Raw genomic sequence first — 19,242 nt, 5'->3', positions numbered from 1 at the left:
CTATCTATCTATCTATCTATCTATCTATCTATCTATCTATCTATCTATCTATCTATCTATCTATCTATCTATCTATCTATCTATCTATCTCCTTTTACGTGTAGATATTTATGTATCTCAGTACTTATTGCATATCCATTTGTTTGTCTCTTCAGCGGTTCGTTTGTCTGACTCGGTTGGCTTGTGGACATCTCCAGGGCACACACGCTTTTCATTTCTCTTTGTCCGTCATCTCCGATCTCCTCCGTCTCATTGGACACCAGTGGCAAGAGCGTGGGTCCTCCTGCTGACCACTGTAACTTGGCCTTTGGGTGACCTCCCTTCAACAAGAGGGAGAACACACCAATGCCTTCGCTGCTCCAGCAGACTGAGATTGATGGAGGAATGGATGGAGCGACTGAGGAACAAGGGATACAGATAGTTACCGTTGGAACATCCTTGAGACTTTAATCGTGCAGTTTAAAAAGCAGGTAAAAGTGCGTCAGTCAGTCCTACCAATGTCAGCATTTCTCCAGTGTTTCTCAACAGGATCCTGTAGGGAACAGTGTCTCACTCTACAAATAATCCCTCCTCTTTTGTCGATTTTCTCCTGATTTGTTGCCCTTCTCTTCAGAGTGGCTGTCGCCCTGTAGCGTCTGGGTTCAGTCTGTATGGGGCCCCATATCTCTCCTCCCTCTATCACCTCCTCCTCTCCATCATCTTGCTCTCCCTCCCTGAATCTAAGCCAAGTCACTGAAATGTTCGGAGGGTAGAAATCTGTGATTTCACATCCTAGAGTTTGATCTTGGGAAATGGTGGAGCTGACAATTTCAGACACGCACGGCCTCCTGATGAATCCTGTTTGGGATCAAAATAAAAAAATAATCTTTGATTTTTCAACATTTCCCCCATTCCCTCCTCATCCCTCATCCTTACCTCTGGTCTCCCGGGTGATGGGCTGCTTCAGGGCAATGTGGTGGACGCTGACCCAGACTTTAGTTGCTCCTTTCTCCAGTTCAGCGCGGGGAAGTTTACACTGGCTGTAGGCTGAAAAGAATCCCTCCGAATTGGGCCGAGGGGAGGACGATGCCTGGGACGCCACGGGGCTGAGCTCACCGCCCTGGCAGAACCAGCGGAAAGTGATGACATCTGGATGGAAATGGGATGCTCGGACTGTCAGGCTGATGACATCTGGAAGATGGAAATGTCATCAATGGTAGCCTCCTGCAAACAGGTTAACTTTAAATATGCAATACAAAAGGATAGTCTTCTTGAATTACCCGAGTCTCTTTGTGTTTCTGCCAGCTGTATTTCTGACACCTCAGGAGGAGCTGGGCAACAAAACATACAAGTGATTCAGCTGCAGGACTTACAAAAATAAACTGAATAAAAAACACGTTCTTACACAGAACAGTGAACTTCTCTGACACCCTCTCCTCCACGATCTTGTCCTTGCCTATGTAGGACACCTGGCACTTAAACACAGCACCCTTGTGGATTGAAATCTTGGGGATGAAGGTGAGCGAGGAGATCAGCTGTTGAGTGCCGTTTTTGGACGAGTGCAGCGGCCCCTGAGTGTGCAGCTTGTAGTAACCCATTTCACCTCTGGAGGGCAGCAGAGGACCTTTCTCTGACACTGGGGAGGTGAGAGTTAGACCATAGGGTAGATGGATGGTGATTAGGGGGTTACAGAGGCAGTTAAAGTTAGCTTTGGAAGTTCCTGTGAGTGTCAGGTGGTCAATTGTTAGATCAACGTGTTAAAGAGGGGGAAACAGAGGACGTTAAAGGGTGTTTGCGAGAAAAATCCAACATGTGTAGCACCAACACTTGCATTTCATTTCCCCAGTTCCCTAAACAACCAGCTTCCATCACCAAAAATTGCTTTAAAGATTGATTCTGCTGTGCTTTAAATATGTGTAAATTAATTCCTTCATTCAAACAATAAGTGTAACAGCTGGAGCACAGAAAAAAAGGAGAATGCGACGCATCCTACCTGTGAGGGAGTTGTCAAAAATAGGGGTGTCATTGAGAAACCATGCGGTCTGCACCTGGTCCACCCTCCTGCCTTCAATGCTCAGTGACACCCTCCCCTTTTGACCTACTATCACTCGGGGAGGGAGGATGATCCCTGACACGCTGAGAGATTTCTGTTTCTCTGAGCAGGGTCACAAGCAATTATAAAATAAGAGACACTGAGAGAGAGAGAGAGAGATAAGGTGATATATTCACATACAAATATGCCTTTAAATTCCTTATCCACAGCTCCACACTTGGAGTAAGGTGAATAATGCCATAGTGAACATCAGTGGATTAAAATGTCTTCATGCAAGCACAATCATTCGCGTAAGGAAATCCCAGAAATTTGGATGAGTGGTGAAAACACAGCATTCAGATGAAGAGATTCAACTCTTTGGTGTCGGTGGACCTTTTTTTTTGATAAAGATCAGAATTCAAAAGGGGGCGCTGTTGTGTTGTAATGCTTTTAGCTTTTCTGTAAGGATGAAGCTTACTTGGAAACTACAGTGGGAGAAAATGACAAACGTGAAGTCACGCTCTTATTATTCAGAACTTTTTCAAGGCTTTTCTCGAGTATGTGTATTTTCCGAGACTAAAAAAAACTACAACTTCCTCCTCTCTAAAGGTTTTGTACAAACTTAGTTCCTCCTTAGTCACAAAGGACAAAAATAGACGTTTGCCTTATTTCTTCAATCCCTTGAGTATCACAAATCTCCTGCTGCAGTTACTGCGTGGTGAGCTCTGACTCACCATCTCTTCTCCTCCAAGAAAAGCCAAAGCAAAGCAGGAAGACCAGCACTATAGAGATGCACATCATAGCCACGGCTGCTTTGGCCGAGTTATTCAGCACTGGGGCCTCATCTAAGAGGAAGCAGAGAGAGATATTTATCAGATGATTCAAAGAAGGACCGGCAGTAAGAAAATAATCCAAGCAATTTTTAGTCAAAGCATTGTGTTACTTCATTATGATCTTGTGAATTGCACATTCAAAACTGGGTCATACTCTGAGGATCCAGCTTGTCCAGGTATGCTGAGCTACTGACGGGATTCACTAAACCAGGCTGGTTCATGGCACACTCCACCTTGCCACGCTGTGCCCTCTGCTCGGGGCTTAAAGTATAGTAGCGTCTGGTTCTGTAACTCCCATCTGGTTTCTGCTCAGTGACAGGCAGGTCAGGGAGGGTTGTGCCATTTTGATACCAGGACATAGACACTTCCTCTGGGTAGAAACTCTCCACGTCACAGTAAAGAGTAAGAGGAGAGTTTTTGGAGGTTGTCGGCAGGACAGAAAGCCTAAGAGTGGAAGGACCTGATGAAGGGTAAAGAAAGTATTTTTTAAAAAAGCTTGTGGTTTGTCACAGGCTTCATCAGATTAAAGGATTTAAAGAACAGAAGTGACGTTATGGAGTGATAGAGGATGTAATATTAGAAGTACTGTGAGAAATACTGACAGGCCATGAGGCATTAAGGCCACTAATATGGAAACAGTGACTCTCAGTGACTCACGGGTGATACTGAGCTGAAAATCCAGCTCTTGATAGTTTCCACTGTGTGAGACTTTGCAGCCAAAGGTCACATTCTGGTCCTCATGGGAAGGATAGAAGGTCAGGTTGCCCACAGCCCTGTAGTACCCATCTGGGGTCAGTTCAACTTCAACCTGGTAGGGAGGTTGAATCACTTCTCCCGCTCTGGTCCAGGAAAAAGAGACAGGAGGAGGGTAGAAACCGTCTGCATGGCATTTAAGCTGGGTCTTAGTGTCCAGCACCACCCACTGATGAGGAAGTGAGAGAGTGGGAGATGCTGAAGGGGATGGGGGGAGAAGAAGAAATTAAATTGAGCTTAATTTTTAGATTCAGATGTGATCATAGGTGAGAAAAAGGAATCAAAACCACGAGAACAGAAACAAGACGTACCGATGATACTAAATGTAACGTTGCTGTAGTGCAGAATAGTAAAGTTGTAGCTGATGGTGCATTCATACATCCCCTGCAGGTCAAGACTGGCTTTGAGGACGACCAGCGAGAAGTCCCCATTGACGAAGTCAGCGTTGTCCCAGCTGAAGCCTTCCTTTATTTGGGTTGCTGCTTTTCCAAACGAGGCGATTTCAGAGCCATTTTTTATCCAGCTGACTGCGATCAGAGACTGGTTTATGTTGTCCCCCTCAGCAGAGAGCGTCACGTTGCAGGGGAGGGTTGCGTTTGTATTTGGACTGGCCTGAATTTCACTCGAAGACACTGAAAGTAGAGAGAGATGGACGGAAAAAAACAAAACGGGAATCATTAAGGCTCCTTACTTCAACACATGAGGGCTTGTAAGATGCAATGTGCCCTTTTTTGTGTGGTTGGGTCTGCATTTCAGGAACCCCCCCACACCACCACCAAAAAACAAACTATGTTACAGACAATACTATGTTATGATCAAAAGTTGTTACATATTCAGTAAATGTTTCCAGTGCACTTGGTAAGAAGTGCCATGACTTCTTGAGTTATTGGGTTGTTTTTTTGTTTAACTCTTGTCCTGTAACATTTGTGAAACAACTTCTTCTTTAGAAAGAAGAAATATCACAATCTTCCTCTTACAACTGGAAAGGTTGCCGTGAAACTGACTGACAAACCAGTTACATGACCTTATGGCATTTTCCTGTTTTTGCTGATGCAAAACAGAACCATTTGAGTTCTTTTAAAAATGAAAATAACCCAGGACAAAAACATGCACCTTGTACATATATTGTTTAGTGGAAGATACAAAATTGTCTTTCTAATGTGTTTGACTTAATTATGTAATAAATGTCATTAGAAAGCACCGAGAACAAAGTAAAACCGTAAAAGCAAATAGCCGTCTAAGGCTGGACAAATAACACTTGTCCAGTTTGTTGACTTAAATTGAATGAACAGTGAATACATTCTCTCTTTTCATCCCTGAGAGTAAATCAGTAATCTGACTACACTTTATTGATTCAGTGCAAATACAAGGCCTTTAAGACAGGCCCGGCCATCCAATCAGCTTAATTAGTAACTAGTACAATAAACACTTCTTGGCAGGTGTAACACAAAGCGGTGGAAAAATTTCCATCAGCATGAAGCGCTTATTTACGCTTCTCGCTAAATGACGGGTCGATCAAAGCAGATTAACAAGAAACCTAAGAATGGAGGTCAAACTGTACTGTTGACGCTTTTGACAGGCTATTTTTGAAAAGCACCTCGAATCAGTTAATAGCAAACTTCGTGCTGATGCACCAAAGAGGAAGAGGTTATTTTTCATTTATACTCACTGATGTCACTTTAAGTTCGACATGGTGGAGAGAGACTTATATTGCATTACCAGGTTTATATTACATATTTTCTAGAAGTTAAGCTGTGATGCATTGTGTCTGATGGGCTGTTAATACCGTGCCACTTCCACTTAATAAGCGGCTGAACTTCACCAGACATTATAAACCCAACAGCTGCATTAGGCAGCACTGGCCACACTGGCCTATAAAGAAAACAACAAAAGCTACATGAATATTAAAAATCACTCATGTCTCACTTCACATCATATCGCACTGTTACATACACTGTAACTTAATCCAGGAATCAACTCAACATAAAGGTCAGGTGGATGCTCACAATGTCTAACACTTAAGGTCTTTAATATGCACCATCCATACTAAAAGATTCACTTATAGCCCACCTGAGGTAGCCCACCTCATACCTTGTCATCAGCCAGAGTAAGATCAGTGCCGCCTCTGTAAACATCCATAATACTCACCATGCTTTATCAGAGTCAGGAGGACAGCATAGGCGAGGACTTTACACTGCATGGCTGGGCTTGTCTTGAGACCGACTTCTTATCATCAGGTCCTTTTCCCTGTCTTATATAGAGCTACGAGGTGACAGTGGGCGGGATTGTCCTGCAAGTCGGTGAAATAAGAAATATCGTTCCTGGACCTCGGGAGTGAAAGGAGGCCCTTGATATGTGTACGTTCCTCCAGAAGCAAGCAAGGCCTGGAGAGCAACAGGGTGGAAACGGGAGAGAGGAAAAAAGGAGGGAGATGTGCAGGGACGCACAAATGGGGAAACTGGTCACTTAAAATTCAGACGGGCCTCAGGCCAAGGTTTCGGGGCTACTTTACATTGGTGCAGTGTTGCCATGAACAAACAGAGTGAGTAATCCCACTGAGTTTATGTGGGCAAACACTCAGGCGAGACTACAACTCTTTTCTGTCTGTGGGAGGGTTCGGGTGCCGATGCATTTTGCGGAGAAAAGGAGGTTCTTTTATGCCCCTCTGTACAAGCCCCCCTGTCTCTTCTGTCAGCTCCTCTGATAATATTTAACCAGAACAAGCGCTTGATGTCTGAAGAGAACAAAAGGTGTTATCTAGTCAATCCCCCCTCTTAACAGTCATTAACTTGATTAGGAGTTTAAATTGTTTGACTTTGCACTTTAATTAGTCTTAACACGCACATCAGTCAAGGGTTAATTTCTGATCCAGAGGGGATGTGCGTCACTGAGCTGAAGTAGTCAGTCAGTATTTTTCTGCTGTACTTTGTATGAGGAGGAAACAAAAGCAAGAACTGAAAGTGTGATTAATGTGTCCCAAATCCTTGTTTGTCTTGAACCTGTGCTCACATCCAGCTCTTTGTGACTGAACTTTGTGTTTTCTCTTCTTGACACGCTCGCTGCTTTCATCAGGCTGGAAGATTGAGTGAAGAGGAGGGGCATGTGAATCTGGGCCAGCTGATCGAAGGAATGAAGTTATTTAACTATTGTGAACATTTTGCTTTTGTCTCATTGATGCTCTTATTCAATATGTGACCATGACGTCAGCAAAAACCTTTGAAGCTGAAGTATGAGGAAAACAAGTTTATGATTTGAATACAAGGTAGAAATAAAAAAAGATGTCAGCTTTATAAAGGCCTTTATGGTTTGTGTGTGATTATTAAAACAACACACATTCCCAGCTTGTCAGAACTTCTATAATTAAGAATCATTATCAAGACATACATACTCAATGATTTGTTTGTTTCTGGGTATCTCAGCAACCATTTCTTCTGTTTCAAGAAAACAGCCCGAAGCTTCCAATATACCCTCTGCAGTGGTCGCTTCGCTCAGAGCCTCGCTGTCGTCACACAGATGCTGTCATCCAAGGTGTAAGAAGCCGCTGCAGTATTGTCCTAAACGATAGGTGTCGCCATTTAGTCAATAGTGGAGAAAACGTGCTAACAGGGAGCATAAGAAGTTAAAACCAGGAGCCAAGACTTTGTTAAGTGTCAAGTGTTGTTTTGCAAATTTCTTTCCACAAACTCAAGCTCCTAAACATATACAACATCTCACTCTGTGTATTTGTACATCTCTGAGCTTCTGTGCAGGATTATTCTTAAAATGATGGTAATAACTGGCATGATCTGGACTTAAAAAGGCAATATTTGCCTGTCAGTTTGTTGTAGCTTAATAATATCCTAGATTAATACAGTTATTCAGTTATTCAGAAAGGTGTTTAGAAATGCATTGGTGGTGGCGTTTAGGAAAGACTACTGAGTGTTTTAGGCCTGAAACTGGTGTTGCAACTTCCATTGTGGGAGGTCACAGGGTGAAAGTGCAGCAGTATAAAGAAACAGGTGTGCTGCATTTTTTAACCCAGGACAAAATTAGAGCACTGCTTCCGAATGCACACAGCAAGTATTTTTTTCCATTAGATCTATTCTCTTCCTGTCAATTTGAAGGAGGAATGCATAGGAGGAAATGACGGTACTGAACGTGCCAATAATAGTCATTACATGCTGTCACAGCAAAATCCCCAGTGTTAAATTAACACTTTTGACAGTGTTATATGTTTAAAAGTAACTTAGTCAGTTTTGAAGATTAACAAAGGCTAACACTGAGCAGTGCTGATTTTCTAACACTGGAATATTTCTAACATTTTGAGTTATTTTCCAGTGTTAGAACATATAACACTGTCAAAAGTGTTAATTTAACACTCAACAGTGTTGTATTTAACACCCAGAGGTGTGGAACCATATAGACACTCTCTAGTGTTAATTTAACACTGGAGATTTTGCTGTGAATGTGTGGTTACATTTCTAGCGAACTGTATGACAGGTTATGGCGTAAGCTAAGGCGTAGGGTTTCAGATAGGTTTGTGGATAGGTTGACAAAATGTACATTACCTAGACCAAAACAGGCCACTGTGGACTTGTGGACATATGAAAACTATAACCAGTTAACCTCAGTGGTGTGTACAGAAAGTCTTAACTACAGACACCGACCCCTTGTTCATGTCTTCCATTTATTTGCCCTGCAAATTATAGTCTTTGTTTTGCTGCTCTCACTCAGGCTTATGCAGACATGACTGCTGTGTATAAGTAACCCAAAAGAACTTAGATGTAACAATTTCTTGATTGAAAGTTGTACATTTGTTTTGTGGATAAAGCTCATAAGGTAATTACATTTTATATTTGTGGTTGTGTGGGTGCAGAGAAGTCCTCAGCAAGAAAATACTGTATGTGACTCTAGTTCTTTTTGCACATCACCTAATCAAGTTCACCGCTACTAGCAAGACTGAAGTCTGTTGTGTCCATCTTGTGGCACGTACCCTGTGCAGCATGAAGATATGAGTACATAGGATGGTGAGTAACCACCCACAACATGGGAATCACTCTGCTTCACTTTCATGACAGGTTTTATGCATTCATTTTTTAAAGTGATGTGGTTTTAATAGTCAGCCCAGTCTTATTCCATACCCACATCAACACCATGCACCATTACATTATTAAGTAGCCTAGTGGAAGTCCAACTGGATTGTTTGTTCACCATCTTGCCTTGCATATAAAACTGTATACATTTTGTTTTTATTAACATAGGTAACATCCGACTCCCTGAGCAATAATATAAACCTGCCCAGGTTAGGGCAGACGAACCAAGTGACGGCTGGACATCAGCTGTTCCCACCTGAGGAACTGGTATGGGTGCAGGAAATGGCTGGACCTTAGTCGCCCTGGGAACAGGAACAGGTGGACAGGTATGCTCGGGGATGATCACAGGAAGACGAACAGTCTTCACAGCCACAGGTTGGGAGGCATAAACAGTCTTGTTGACGACTGGTCAAACATTACAAAAAGTTTCTATAGATGAAGGCGGGACAGCACAAACAGTTTCTGGGAAAGCTGGCTCAAAAACATGGAGAACAGATTCAAACCGACACAACTGTGGAACACAAAACTCAACCTGATATGAAGCACTCAGATCAAATAGCCAGCTTAAAAATAGAGGATGCCTTCTAAAATGTCCTTAACATTTCAAACAGTATCAATTATTAATCATGGCAAAAGCGACTGAAACCAAGTGAAAGCATGTGGGCTGGGAAGCCATTTCAGCATTATATTATCATGTTATGGTCACGTCGTTCTGTCATGTGATTAGAACTTACTGATTACTGAGCAGACAGGGCACACATACAAGGTGGGAATGACAATGGTGTGACAAAGAACAGAGGGAAACTGAGGACTTAAATAGACATGATTAAGAGACACAGCTGGGGAAAAGAAGGCACAGGTGAACAGAACCAATTAATGAGCAAGAAAGAAGCAAAACTGAAAAACAACCCACACAGGAGAAGAGACTATCAAACTATAACAGGTAACACTGAGACTGAGGCTAACACACGTGAACCTGACAGGCCAAAGTAAACACAAAGACAAAACACAGAAACACAGACTTGGCATCGGGATCGTGGGAGGGCTGGAAAAAGAATAACAAAGAATATGATGAATGCAAAATCAGAATAAAAACCCAAGCAAAGCAAAGGTAAAGTTTAAACTGAAAACTATAACAAAGTCAAATGGAAACTATCAAACAGAAAACAGAGTCCCAAATATAAAACGCAGGGTACAAAACCCAGAATCGTGACACTTAAGTTATGCTGGAACGTTGACAAACCGGTTAGAATAGGCAGTGAAAGAAAACTATCACAATGACACCTCTGCCTATTGTAAATACAACTTTACTGTGAGTGAACAGGATGGCAGCCTGGATCCTCTTGGTGTGCGCGCTCATCACTCTGCAAGGTGAGCCCTAATCTTTAACAGCTTTTTTGGTTTTGTTAGAGCTATTTTGTACAATGTTTGAGAATCCGGGTAATGATGGTTTTGTATTGAAGTGTATTGTGTAAAAAATGTAAGAGAAAGTAAAGCAAAACAAACCCTCTGCTGTCAGTATGAACTTTATGAAAACAGGAATTACAGCAATACTGCTTCACTAAACAGACGTACTGTTGGTTATCAGCAATGCTTAAACTATTTTTGTTAACCTTTTGCTTAGTAACTTAGTAACAACAAGTCTTCAATGTGTTAGAACAAACCACAATGTAACATCACAATGCAGAAAGTTTTTCATGTATTCGACAGAAATACAGTGCGGCCTGCATCAAGTCAAATTTGTTGACTTGAAATAATGAGAGTAAAATGTGATCCACTTAGCTGTATTTACAGTTATGGAAAAGTTAAGGAAAAAAAGGTAAAGTAAGGAAAAAAAGCTGTAACTCTAGTGTCCCCATGTGGCTGTTGTTACACACTTATGGCAACATTCACAAAGGTTATAATTTCTAGTGACTTCTTCTTTTATTCTTACAGGCTCAAAGGCTCAGGGTGAGCACATCACATTTCATATATACCATACAACTGTGTAAATACTCTGAATGTTTATATTCCAGTGTGACTAAAATCAAGCACGAGAACTTTTATTGCATATTAACTGACACCCAGCTGTCTTTGCTCTGTCAGATTGTGGGGTGGCACCTCTCAATACAAAAATAGTGGGTGGTCAGAATGCCCCAGCTGGGTCATGGCCCTGGCAGGTGAGCGTACACTATCAATCATCTCACATCTGTGGAGGCACCCTCATCAGTGACCAGTGGGTGCTCACAGCAGCTCACTGCATTATAACGTAAGATATACTCTTTGTTTCATTCTGTATTGCACGTTTTTACCGGAAGTCTATGTGGGAACATTGTGTTCAAATTCAGTATTTTAGAGACAAAAAAAAAAGCCAGCAGATTATTTATGTTGCCCAGCAGACCTCAAAGAAACCAAACATCAGTGAGAGACTCAAAAAACAAGTGAAGCATGTGAATTAAAAGTTGAGTAAAATATCCTGTTAGACGTGTTCACAGAGCAGTTTTAATAAAGTTAGCTGATACAAATCAATACTTGTTGGTTACAGATAACGAGCATAACTAACATACAAGTTCAACCAGTTCACTATTGTGCAGAAGGTGTTTCTTCAGTGAATAATGGTGATTCCAGCTCATCAGAACAAATATTTATGTTAATAAACTATTAAAAGAACGGCTGTACAAAATCAAATTAACATATTTACGTCTGGCCTTCAGTGCTATTTGTACCTCTAAATGTTGAAATGAGTTATTTCCTGTATGTTATCTTGAATACAATGTTGCTAAGTGGTACTCGTCTTCTGGTGCTTAAACTGTTGAACAGGCAAGCAAACAATAGTAATGTACTGATGCGAAAAAACCCCCAATTTGTGCTTTACATAGGATCTACTTTCTTTCTACAAACTTGCTGCCACAAACCATAAATGTGCAGAAGGAAGTGTGTCTAAGTGTGACTACAGGCTTGTTCCTGTGACAGAATGATAAGGTGTCAACACTGATAGCAGTGTTAGCTGGCGGTACCTTTTATAGATGTAATCAGTAAAAAATTTTTGTCAAGAAGTGGCTCTTTCCTTTACATCTAATCCTCAAACCTGGTGATGTTTCACTGCTTTGCTTTGACATCTGATTGATAAACAAGAATTTCACGCTTAAGATGTTTTCCTCGTAACTTGAACTTTTGCTTGTTGCACAATAGTCAACCTGTGTGATAACAATTTTGTACCATGACAGGCGTCTGCCAACGGATGAAGAAATATCCTCTTAGCATGTCTTCCTGTCGTGTCATACACAGTACATTTAGAGGTCACACATTCAGACTAGTCACCCTGACTTTAGTGAAAATAACATGCTAAGTTAAACCTGATGCTGTGAGGGTGAATTGACCTAATTAATCCAGTTCAGTAGCTTGTTGAAGCATGTATATGTACAGAATACTTTATGGCTGACTGCAAGGTGCTGCGGTCCTGTGGGTGTTAAAATCGTCACGCCTACACCACATGATCGACTGGTGGTTAGAAGTGTGTGTGCTGACATGCTGCGTTTGTTTTTTACCATACATGGCAGTGTACATTATGGACACATTTTCTCCATTTTTATCTTATCGATTCAAAGGAAACTGTTGCAAAGGTTTTGTGGTTTGTTCAAATGAAACTTTGCAAACATGAACAATGTTTCCATGTGAGAAGACGCTTTCTCCTGGCAGCTCTTTCTTCTTTCTTCAGTCTTTTTTTAGTTGTACCGTGATGAGCTCTAACATTTAGCACGCTACCCGGGCCTCTATACCCTGAGATCTAACCCCTTTTTTAAAGTGAACATTTACTGGGACATCCAATCCTGGATAGATTGTGCCATCGTGTGAATGCACACCTGAATGCTCCAGACCAGCAAACTGCCAGAACATCAGAACTCCTGATGATCAGATAAGCACCTATTGCTACTGATCCTTGTAATTCCTATCCAGTCAGTGGGATGTGCTAAGTTTTACAGGACTGCGCAGAGTCCTGTAAAAAACGCTCTTTTTCCTGGATGGACTTTGCTGTTATGTAAATACTGCTGGGTATTATGAGGCAGGAACTCACACGATCTATTTCAGTTCCTTCACGCTGTAAGTTCTGTCACAGTGTTTGATACAATGCACATACAAAAGTCATGTGGTAAAGGAAGTGAGTCTTGGTACATAAGTAGGTCAAATGCAAGGCTTTCACTCACTCACACAAGATTGTGTCATGTGTAAAATAAGTTACATTTTTTCTTTAGACTTTTTAAACTTATTTTTTTTTTGCATTTCTGTGCAATTTGCGTAATTTGATCCAACAAAGCCTCTACATTACATTTATAAAAGTGCCCTACTTTCCCTTAACATGAACCCAAGTGGGAATTCAGTTTTGACTTTTGTCTTCTGGGTGAACGTCTTGTGTCTGGCCCATTCATCCAGCAAAACCTGCACTACACTGGTCTTTTTGTTCTCTCGAAGGATTTCCGAGTTTTTCTGCCAGAAGGCAAATATCCAGGTCAACACCTAACTGAAACTTAGTGGTGGTGGCTCATTTTACTGTCTAATTAGCAACATATCTGCTTAATTAGCAGTCAGATCAGTCACCAGGAATTAATTTTGACTCAAACAGGTTCACGCAATACACTGTTTGTAATGACCCAAATAAAGGTCTCCTAATTCCTTATTTATATGCTTCAAGTCTTTCCAGTCTTGGTGATACATGAGCATACTGCAAGATAAGGGCTTTTAATTTGATGTTTTATTGCTTATTCTTACTTATGTAAAAGCATTTTTGGCTTTACTTGAAAGTCAGAGAGAAGCAGGGAAGCAGAAGGATATGCTGAAAAGTTATGCCACAGTGGGGAAGTGAGTCGTGAATGGTATCTGCTTCCATGTGGTAGAAATGATTATACAATAGAGCCAATTTATTTATTTGGAGAACTGAAATTTACAAATTTACTACCATGTCTATGACAGTTTCTTACAGCCAGTATTGTGGTTGTTACTCAAAAAAGTAATCTATTAGACATTACTTATTACTTTTTAAAAAAAGCTAATGCATTACACTACTTAACTACTCCCTTGAAAAAAAAATTGTCACACTACTTGTTACATTCCTTCTGCATCGCTGCATAACAAGACCTGATATACATTTTCACATAATAACCAATATATATCTTAGGCTACATTATGCAGATAACTGAGCAACTTGGGTAACACAACTAAACACATAATTATAACTGTAACCCGATTAGTCAGTTCAGTGCAGTAATGTGCTACATTAATGTATTACAGAATGTGACCACAGTATGTTTTGCACAGCTGCAATGACGCTGTAATAAGTGGGATGCATTACTTTTTAACCTTTTACTTTGTAACTTTGCTTTGTTGTAACACACTTTGATAACACACTGTCTCATAAATGAAGCGTTTCTTCATTTTAAACTTGCATGATACATCTACAGTCTAAAGATAGCTCAATGCACTCTACATAGATCTCATACATAGACTTCTATAAATATAAGTCTCATGTTCAAACCAAGACGTGGCCAAGTATAGACAGTAAATAATTTAAATAACAAGTTACTGTCCCTGTGTGGGCTGGTTTTAATTATACAGTTGCAAGAAAACCAAATTTGAAAGGGATCATGCAAAGATCATGTTGTGTTGTGTTTGGATCTTTCAATTTGGGCCAAAATTGGACCCTGGCACTCGAGGCCTGGAGTTCAACACCTGTGCTCTATACACAGCTGTGAAACTAGTGAAGGAGAAAAATGAGAATTAAACAGAAAAACAAAAGACAAAAACACTGAGATCTGTAGATTAACTAGAAACCTGATGTGGGAAACTGGAGGATACAGGAGGCCGAAGAAATAAATAGAAACACAATAGAACTACTATATTTAACAAGGAACAAGGAAAACATGTTTACTCATATCAATTCTTACTATCCACAAAAAACTACGTTGGGCCCTATGTACCAGTGTATACATGCAAAGAAAGTACTTTTTGCACAAAATTACCACCCATATAAGCTACTTTTCTGTGTCATAACTCTGTATTAATGTGTTTGTTAGATAATTTAACTCAGTAGTGGTTATGGAAGGTCTGTGGCAGTTCTTTTTTTTTGCACAACACGTACAAGTTCAGTTGGGGAAATATTGATGGTTTATATGCATAGTTAAAAGTTTTGATTACATAGGTAGAAAGTTTTTTTTACAGTTAGCTTCTGACCCTGTGGTTTGTGAAGTTAGTATAAGTCAGGGTGACCCATAAACACACTGTTTATCTAGTTCATCACTTGGGTTTGATTGACTTTGATTGGGCACAAGCTTCTGTCGTCACACCTTGTTTTTGTTTTTTTTTGTAAATTCGCACACATGTTTCTATCGGGCAGCATGGAGTTGCGGTGTTGCCGCTGTCACCATTCACCGAGAAGGTCAAGGGTTCAAATCAGGTTCAAGCCTTTCTGTGTGGAGTCTGCCTCATCTGCCTCCGTCTGTGTGGCACCTGGGTCTACTCTCAGCTCAAAAACATGCATGAAGTTAGATTAATTGGTCATTATAATTTGGCCGTACATGTGAATGGTTGTCCTGCCCACAGCGTTCCCTGCCTTTTACCCCATGACAGCTGGATTAGGCTCATGTGACTCTGAATTGGATGAGATAATGGATGTATGTTTGCACTAGTGGCTAAATACAATAAAAACCAATTGCCAACAAAATAGGTCATGACAGGTTTGAGAAAATATTCTAAATCCATGGACTGATTTCATTATTATTCATTTAATACAGAAACTCACTGAGTGCATGGACGCTCTACTTCGGGAGAGAGACTCAGGCTGGGCCTAACACTCATGAGGTGAAACAGAGTGTGTCGCAGGTCTTTGTCCACCCTAACTACAACAATTCTTACTTGAACAACGACATTGCCCTGATGAAGCTCAGCAGCCCTGTCAACTTCACTGACTACATCAGACCTATCTGCCTGGCAAGTAGCTCCAGTCAGTTCTACAACTCCACATCCTGCTGGGCCACTGGCTGGGGCAAACTCAGAGAGAATGGTGAGATTTTTATTTAATCTGTGTAGCTGGTGGAGGTGGAAGCATCATATCAGGTTTTTTCTAGTCTCGCTTTGCCACTTAAATTCGTATTTGCATGTCAACTGTCAGGGGCTGGGTCTGTGACCTAGTGTGTTTCTTATTGTCAAGCTTGTTTTGTCATGTCTCTCAATGTTTCCTGTTTTATTTTGAAAAGCCAGGATTTTTCATGTTCAATGTGTTTTGTTCGACTTCCCCCGTGGTGTCATTATGTCTATTACAGTCAGCTGTTTCTCCATGTGTTTCCACTTCCCCTGAAATGGCCCCCAAAGTGGCCCGCATGCGCAAAAGAAGACGTCACACACAACGCGCTCTTTGTTACTTCCTTTAAAAGTTGTTGCTATTAAAGTTTTTCACCCTGCAAGGTGCGCAGTTCACATATTCGCATAATACTTTTTGGTGCCTGAACTGCTAGACAGATGCACAAACTGTTTGTTGCTGACGGGAATGTCAGTTTTTTGTGGGGGTTTCGATATTGAATAATCACATCATCATTCGTGTTATCGTTTGCACATATCCATTGAAAATACTTTTGAATTTGTAAGACTGGACGAGAGTGGACTCATTTCATGCTTTGCCTTTCACAGAGACTTTGCCAGCTAATGCACCCCTCCAAGAAGTTCAGATTCCTGTTATTGGAAACAAACAGTGCAGCTGCAATTATATCCCAGCAAAAGATGCGAACATCACTCAGCAAATGATTTGTGCGGGGCAACAGAACAAAGGAGCATGCCAGGTTAAAACAAAAGCACATTGTTGTAATATGTATTCTCCCTTACAGAAAAACAAGTTTATTTATTTATTTATTTTTTTTGCAATTTCAGCCCTATAATGTAAATATAGACTTTTTTAGTTTTGAGAATATGCTGTTTCAGTCCCCTTCTTAATGTTTGTGTTTTATCCTACTCTTTTCAGGGGGACTCAGGTGGACCCTTGCAGTGCAAACAGGGTTCCAAGTGGATCCAGGCTGGTATTACCAGTTTTGGAGTACCTTGTGCTCAGGCAGGTTTCCCTGAGGTCTACGCTCGAGTGTCTGAATTCCAGACTTGGATCACAAATCAAGTAGCAGGGGCCAATGTGGGCTTTGTGAGCTTTACTTCTAGTGGCACCGACACAGACAGCAGCTTTGTGTGTCGCAGCAACAACTCCACTGGCAGCACTAACTCTGGAAATTCAGCCACGTTTGCACCTGAGCTTGGATTTTTTATCTTCTCAGTGAAAATGTTGCTAGACTGCATTTTAGTTTAACACTAAAAATATCTCCTCTTCTGCTCTTTTTGTCTTTAAAGGTGTCTTTAAAGGTACAGTGCATAAACTAGCACCCACTCATATGTATTTTTGACTGAATGAATAAAGTTTATGACGATGCATGAATTTGTTAGATGTGATGGCACACTTATCGATGTATATTTATTGCAACAAAGTGTTTTTCTATCATATAATCTCAAAAAATACTTACGTAAATTGGTAATTGTTTTTTAAAGTATTTTGATTTTAAAAAACATTATAGTCAACTATAACATAACTGCACTGTAGCTCGGGTGGATCAGCTTTTCTTTTCTTTCACTACACTCACTACATCAATATTTTTTCTTTTGTTAATCACTTTATAAATCTATTTGTGTTTTCAGCCAAACTTGGTACCTTGGATATGGAAACAAGCTAAAATTAAAGGTTCTAATTCTGATTTGCTGGTGTTACTGAACATTATGTACAAGACTGGAAGAGATATGCAGAAGATATATGAATATATAAATATGCTCAGTTGTGTATGTTTGGATGTAACGTACAACATCTACTAGATTTTTGGTTTTGGCTTTTTTTCTTCCTGTTATAGATTTTTAATTCAGAGGCTGCTCATGTCATTTTAAACCTTCCCAGAACTCTGAAACATGAGTTTTATTTTAGTGATCTGAGTATTTGAGGAGACAGGGAAATTGTGGGTGGGAACATTTGGGGAAGCAATTTTTAAGAGAGGTTCTGCATTGATACACTGATGGATGTGGTCGCGATGACTTCTGTCTCGGGCTTGTGAGCTGTCACCAGTTATGCTCTTTGAAACCGTACTTTATGGTCAAAGGCTTGATCTGAAACTGCAACTGATGCACCCAATGACATTTTCTTTGTCCAAGAGAACGGCTGACACCTTTAAATTTGACATGTAGCTCTTCCTGTTACGCCATGCTCCAATCTAATCAGAGAAAATGGAAATTTTAGATCAAGAAAACAATATTTTAAACTCAGGCTTCTTAAATAAACCTGGATGTTAAAGGATCGTTAAAGTGGCTTATCTCCTGTTATGTTTGATGTATGTCCTGTTACATTATTAGATACTCATCAGATACTCATAGTGCCAAATCACAACAACAATTGCCTCGTGGCACTTTATGTTGTAAGGTAAAGACCCTGCAATACTACAAAGAAAACATAGTAAACCCCAACAATCATACTGACTCCCTATGAGCCAGCGCCTTGGCGACAGTGGGAATAAAAAAACTTCCTTTATCAGGAATAAACCTCCAGGAGAACCAGGCTGAGTGAGGGGTGACGGGTAGGGAGATGAGAGGAGGACAGGACAAAGACATGCTGTGGAAGAGAGCCAGAGTTTAATAATAACTTATAATTAAATTTAGAGAGGTGTATAAAACATAGTGATTGAAAAAGGTGACTGAAGAAGAAACACTCATGGGAATCCCGCAGCAGCCTGTTGCAGCATAACTAAGGGAGGATTCAGGATCACCTTATCCAACCATAAGTATGTGCTTTTATCAAAAAGGAATGTTTTAAGCCTAATCTTAAAAGCAGAGAGGGGGTCTGAAGGCTCTGCCTCCCATTCTACTTTTAAAGGTCATGAAGATAAGATGTGAGGAGCAGGATTTTAAATTAAATTCAGGATTTAACAGGGAGCCAATGAAGGGAAGCCAGTATAGGAGAAAGATGATGTCTCTTTGTAGTCCCCGTCAGTACTCGTGCTGGAACATTTGGGATCAACAACTACAAGATGTTTGTAACCTGCACTAAAGCTGCTTCTTTACTGTGACGAGCTCTGAAACCTGACTGAAAATCTTCAAATAAACCATTGCTGCAGATGATAGAACTTATTTGAGCAGCTGCTCTATGACAACCCCCATTAATGTTTAAATAGCTGGGACTCTCCACCATTTGGTTTCAGAACTGAAAAAGATTCTTTGATGAGAGGTGAAACCTCTTCATGGACCCAAAGGAGTCCAGTAGGTTTCTATCAAAGCTCCTTGGACTATCATGACCTGGATTAGTGAAAACCTACAAAGACAAACTCCTGTTTTTTCTTAATGTTTCTACTTTTTATGTGCAAACAGTTCAACTTGTAACAAAGAATCAATCCTCTAGGGATCTGAAACAGTTAGAACAGAGGTTTTAGAATAACAGTAACAAGGACATATTTTACTTCTGTTTGGTAATTTGCTACCTTACAGTCCCATCAGCAAACTTCATTTGCTAATAAAAATAAAGCTAGATCAGTAA

The 19,242-nt window shown here is 40.6% G+C and overlaps 2 protein-coding genes across 3 annotated transcripts in view; one reads left to right on the top strand and one right to left on the bottom strand.

The window, feature by feature from the left end:
* LOC102207931 (uncharacterized) overlaps positions 1 to 5,999 on the bottom strand; it is an 8,523-nt gene extending 2,524 nt beyond the window's left edge. The window contains exons 1-11 of one of the 2 annotated variants that reach the window (XM_013914949.1): positions 5,746 to 5,999; positions 3,909 to 4,229; positions 3,502 to 3,795; positions 2,999 to 3,304; positions 2,746 to 2,856; positions 1,973 to 2,134; positions 1,385 to 1,699; positions 1,260 to 1,310; positions 916 to 1,170; positions 496 to 837; positions 125 to 397 (exon numbers count right to left, since the gene is read on the bottom strand). In XM_013914949.1, the coding sequence (XP_013770403.1) occupies positions 125 to 397; positions 496 to 837; positions 916 to 1,170; positions 1,260 to 1,310; positions 1,385 to 1,699; positions 1,973 to 2,134; positions 2,746 to 2,856; positions 2,999 to 3,304; positions 3,502 to 3,795; positions 3,909 to 4,229; positions 5,746 to 5,797 (2,482 nt within the window). In that variant the 5' untranslated portion in view covers positions 5,798 to 5,999. The remainder of the gene's footprint in view (positions 1 to 124; positions 398 to 495; positions 838 to 915; positions 1,171 to 1,259; positions 1,311 to 1,384; positions 1,700 to 1,972; positions 2,135 to 2,745; positions 2,857 to 2,998; positions 3,305 to 3,501; positions 3,796 to 3,908; positions 4,230 to 5,745) is intronic. The other variant, XM_005749246.1, reaches the window with a different exon arrangement.
* A 3,986-nt stretch (positions 6,000 to 9,985) lies between these two features.
* On the top strand, positions 9,986 to 17,299 carry LOC102207662 (polyserase-2). Its single transcript, XM_005749245.1, has 6 exons — positions 9,986 to 10,040; positions 10,605 to 10,619; positions 10,755 to 10,917; positions 15,434 to 15,702; positions 16,326 to 16,474; positions 16,654 to 17,299. The coding sequence occupies exons 1-6, from the start codon at positions 9,995 to 9,997 to the stop codon at positions 16,984 to 16,986; spliced, it is 975 nt and encodes a 324-aa protein (XP_005749302.1). The 5' UTR covers positions 9,986 to 9,994; the 3' UTR covers positions 16,987 to 17,299.
* Positions 17,300 to 19,242: the final 1,943 nt, after the last annotated feature.

Source organism: Pundamilia nyererei, unplaced genomic scaffold (genome assembly GCF_000239375.1).
Source record: "Pundamilia nyererei isolate P.nyererei 1_Seehausen unplaced genomic scaffold, PunNye1.0 scaffold00240, whole genome shotgun sequence".
In the NCBI taxonomy this organism is placed as follows: domain Eukaryota; kingdom Metazoa; phylum Chordata; class Actinopteri; order Cichliformes; family Cichlidae; genus Pundamilia; species Pundamilia nyererei.
This window is presented reverse-complemented; position numbering and strand designations above follow the sequence as displayed.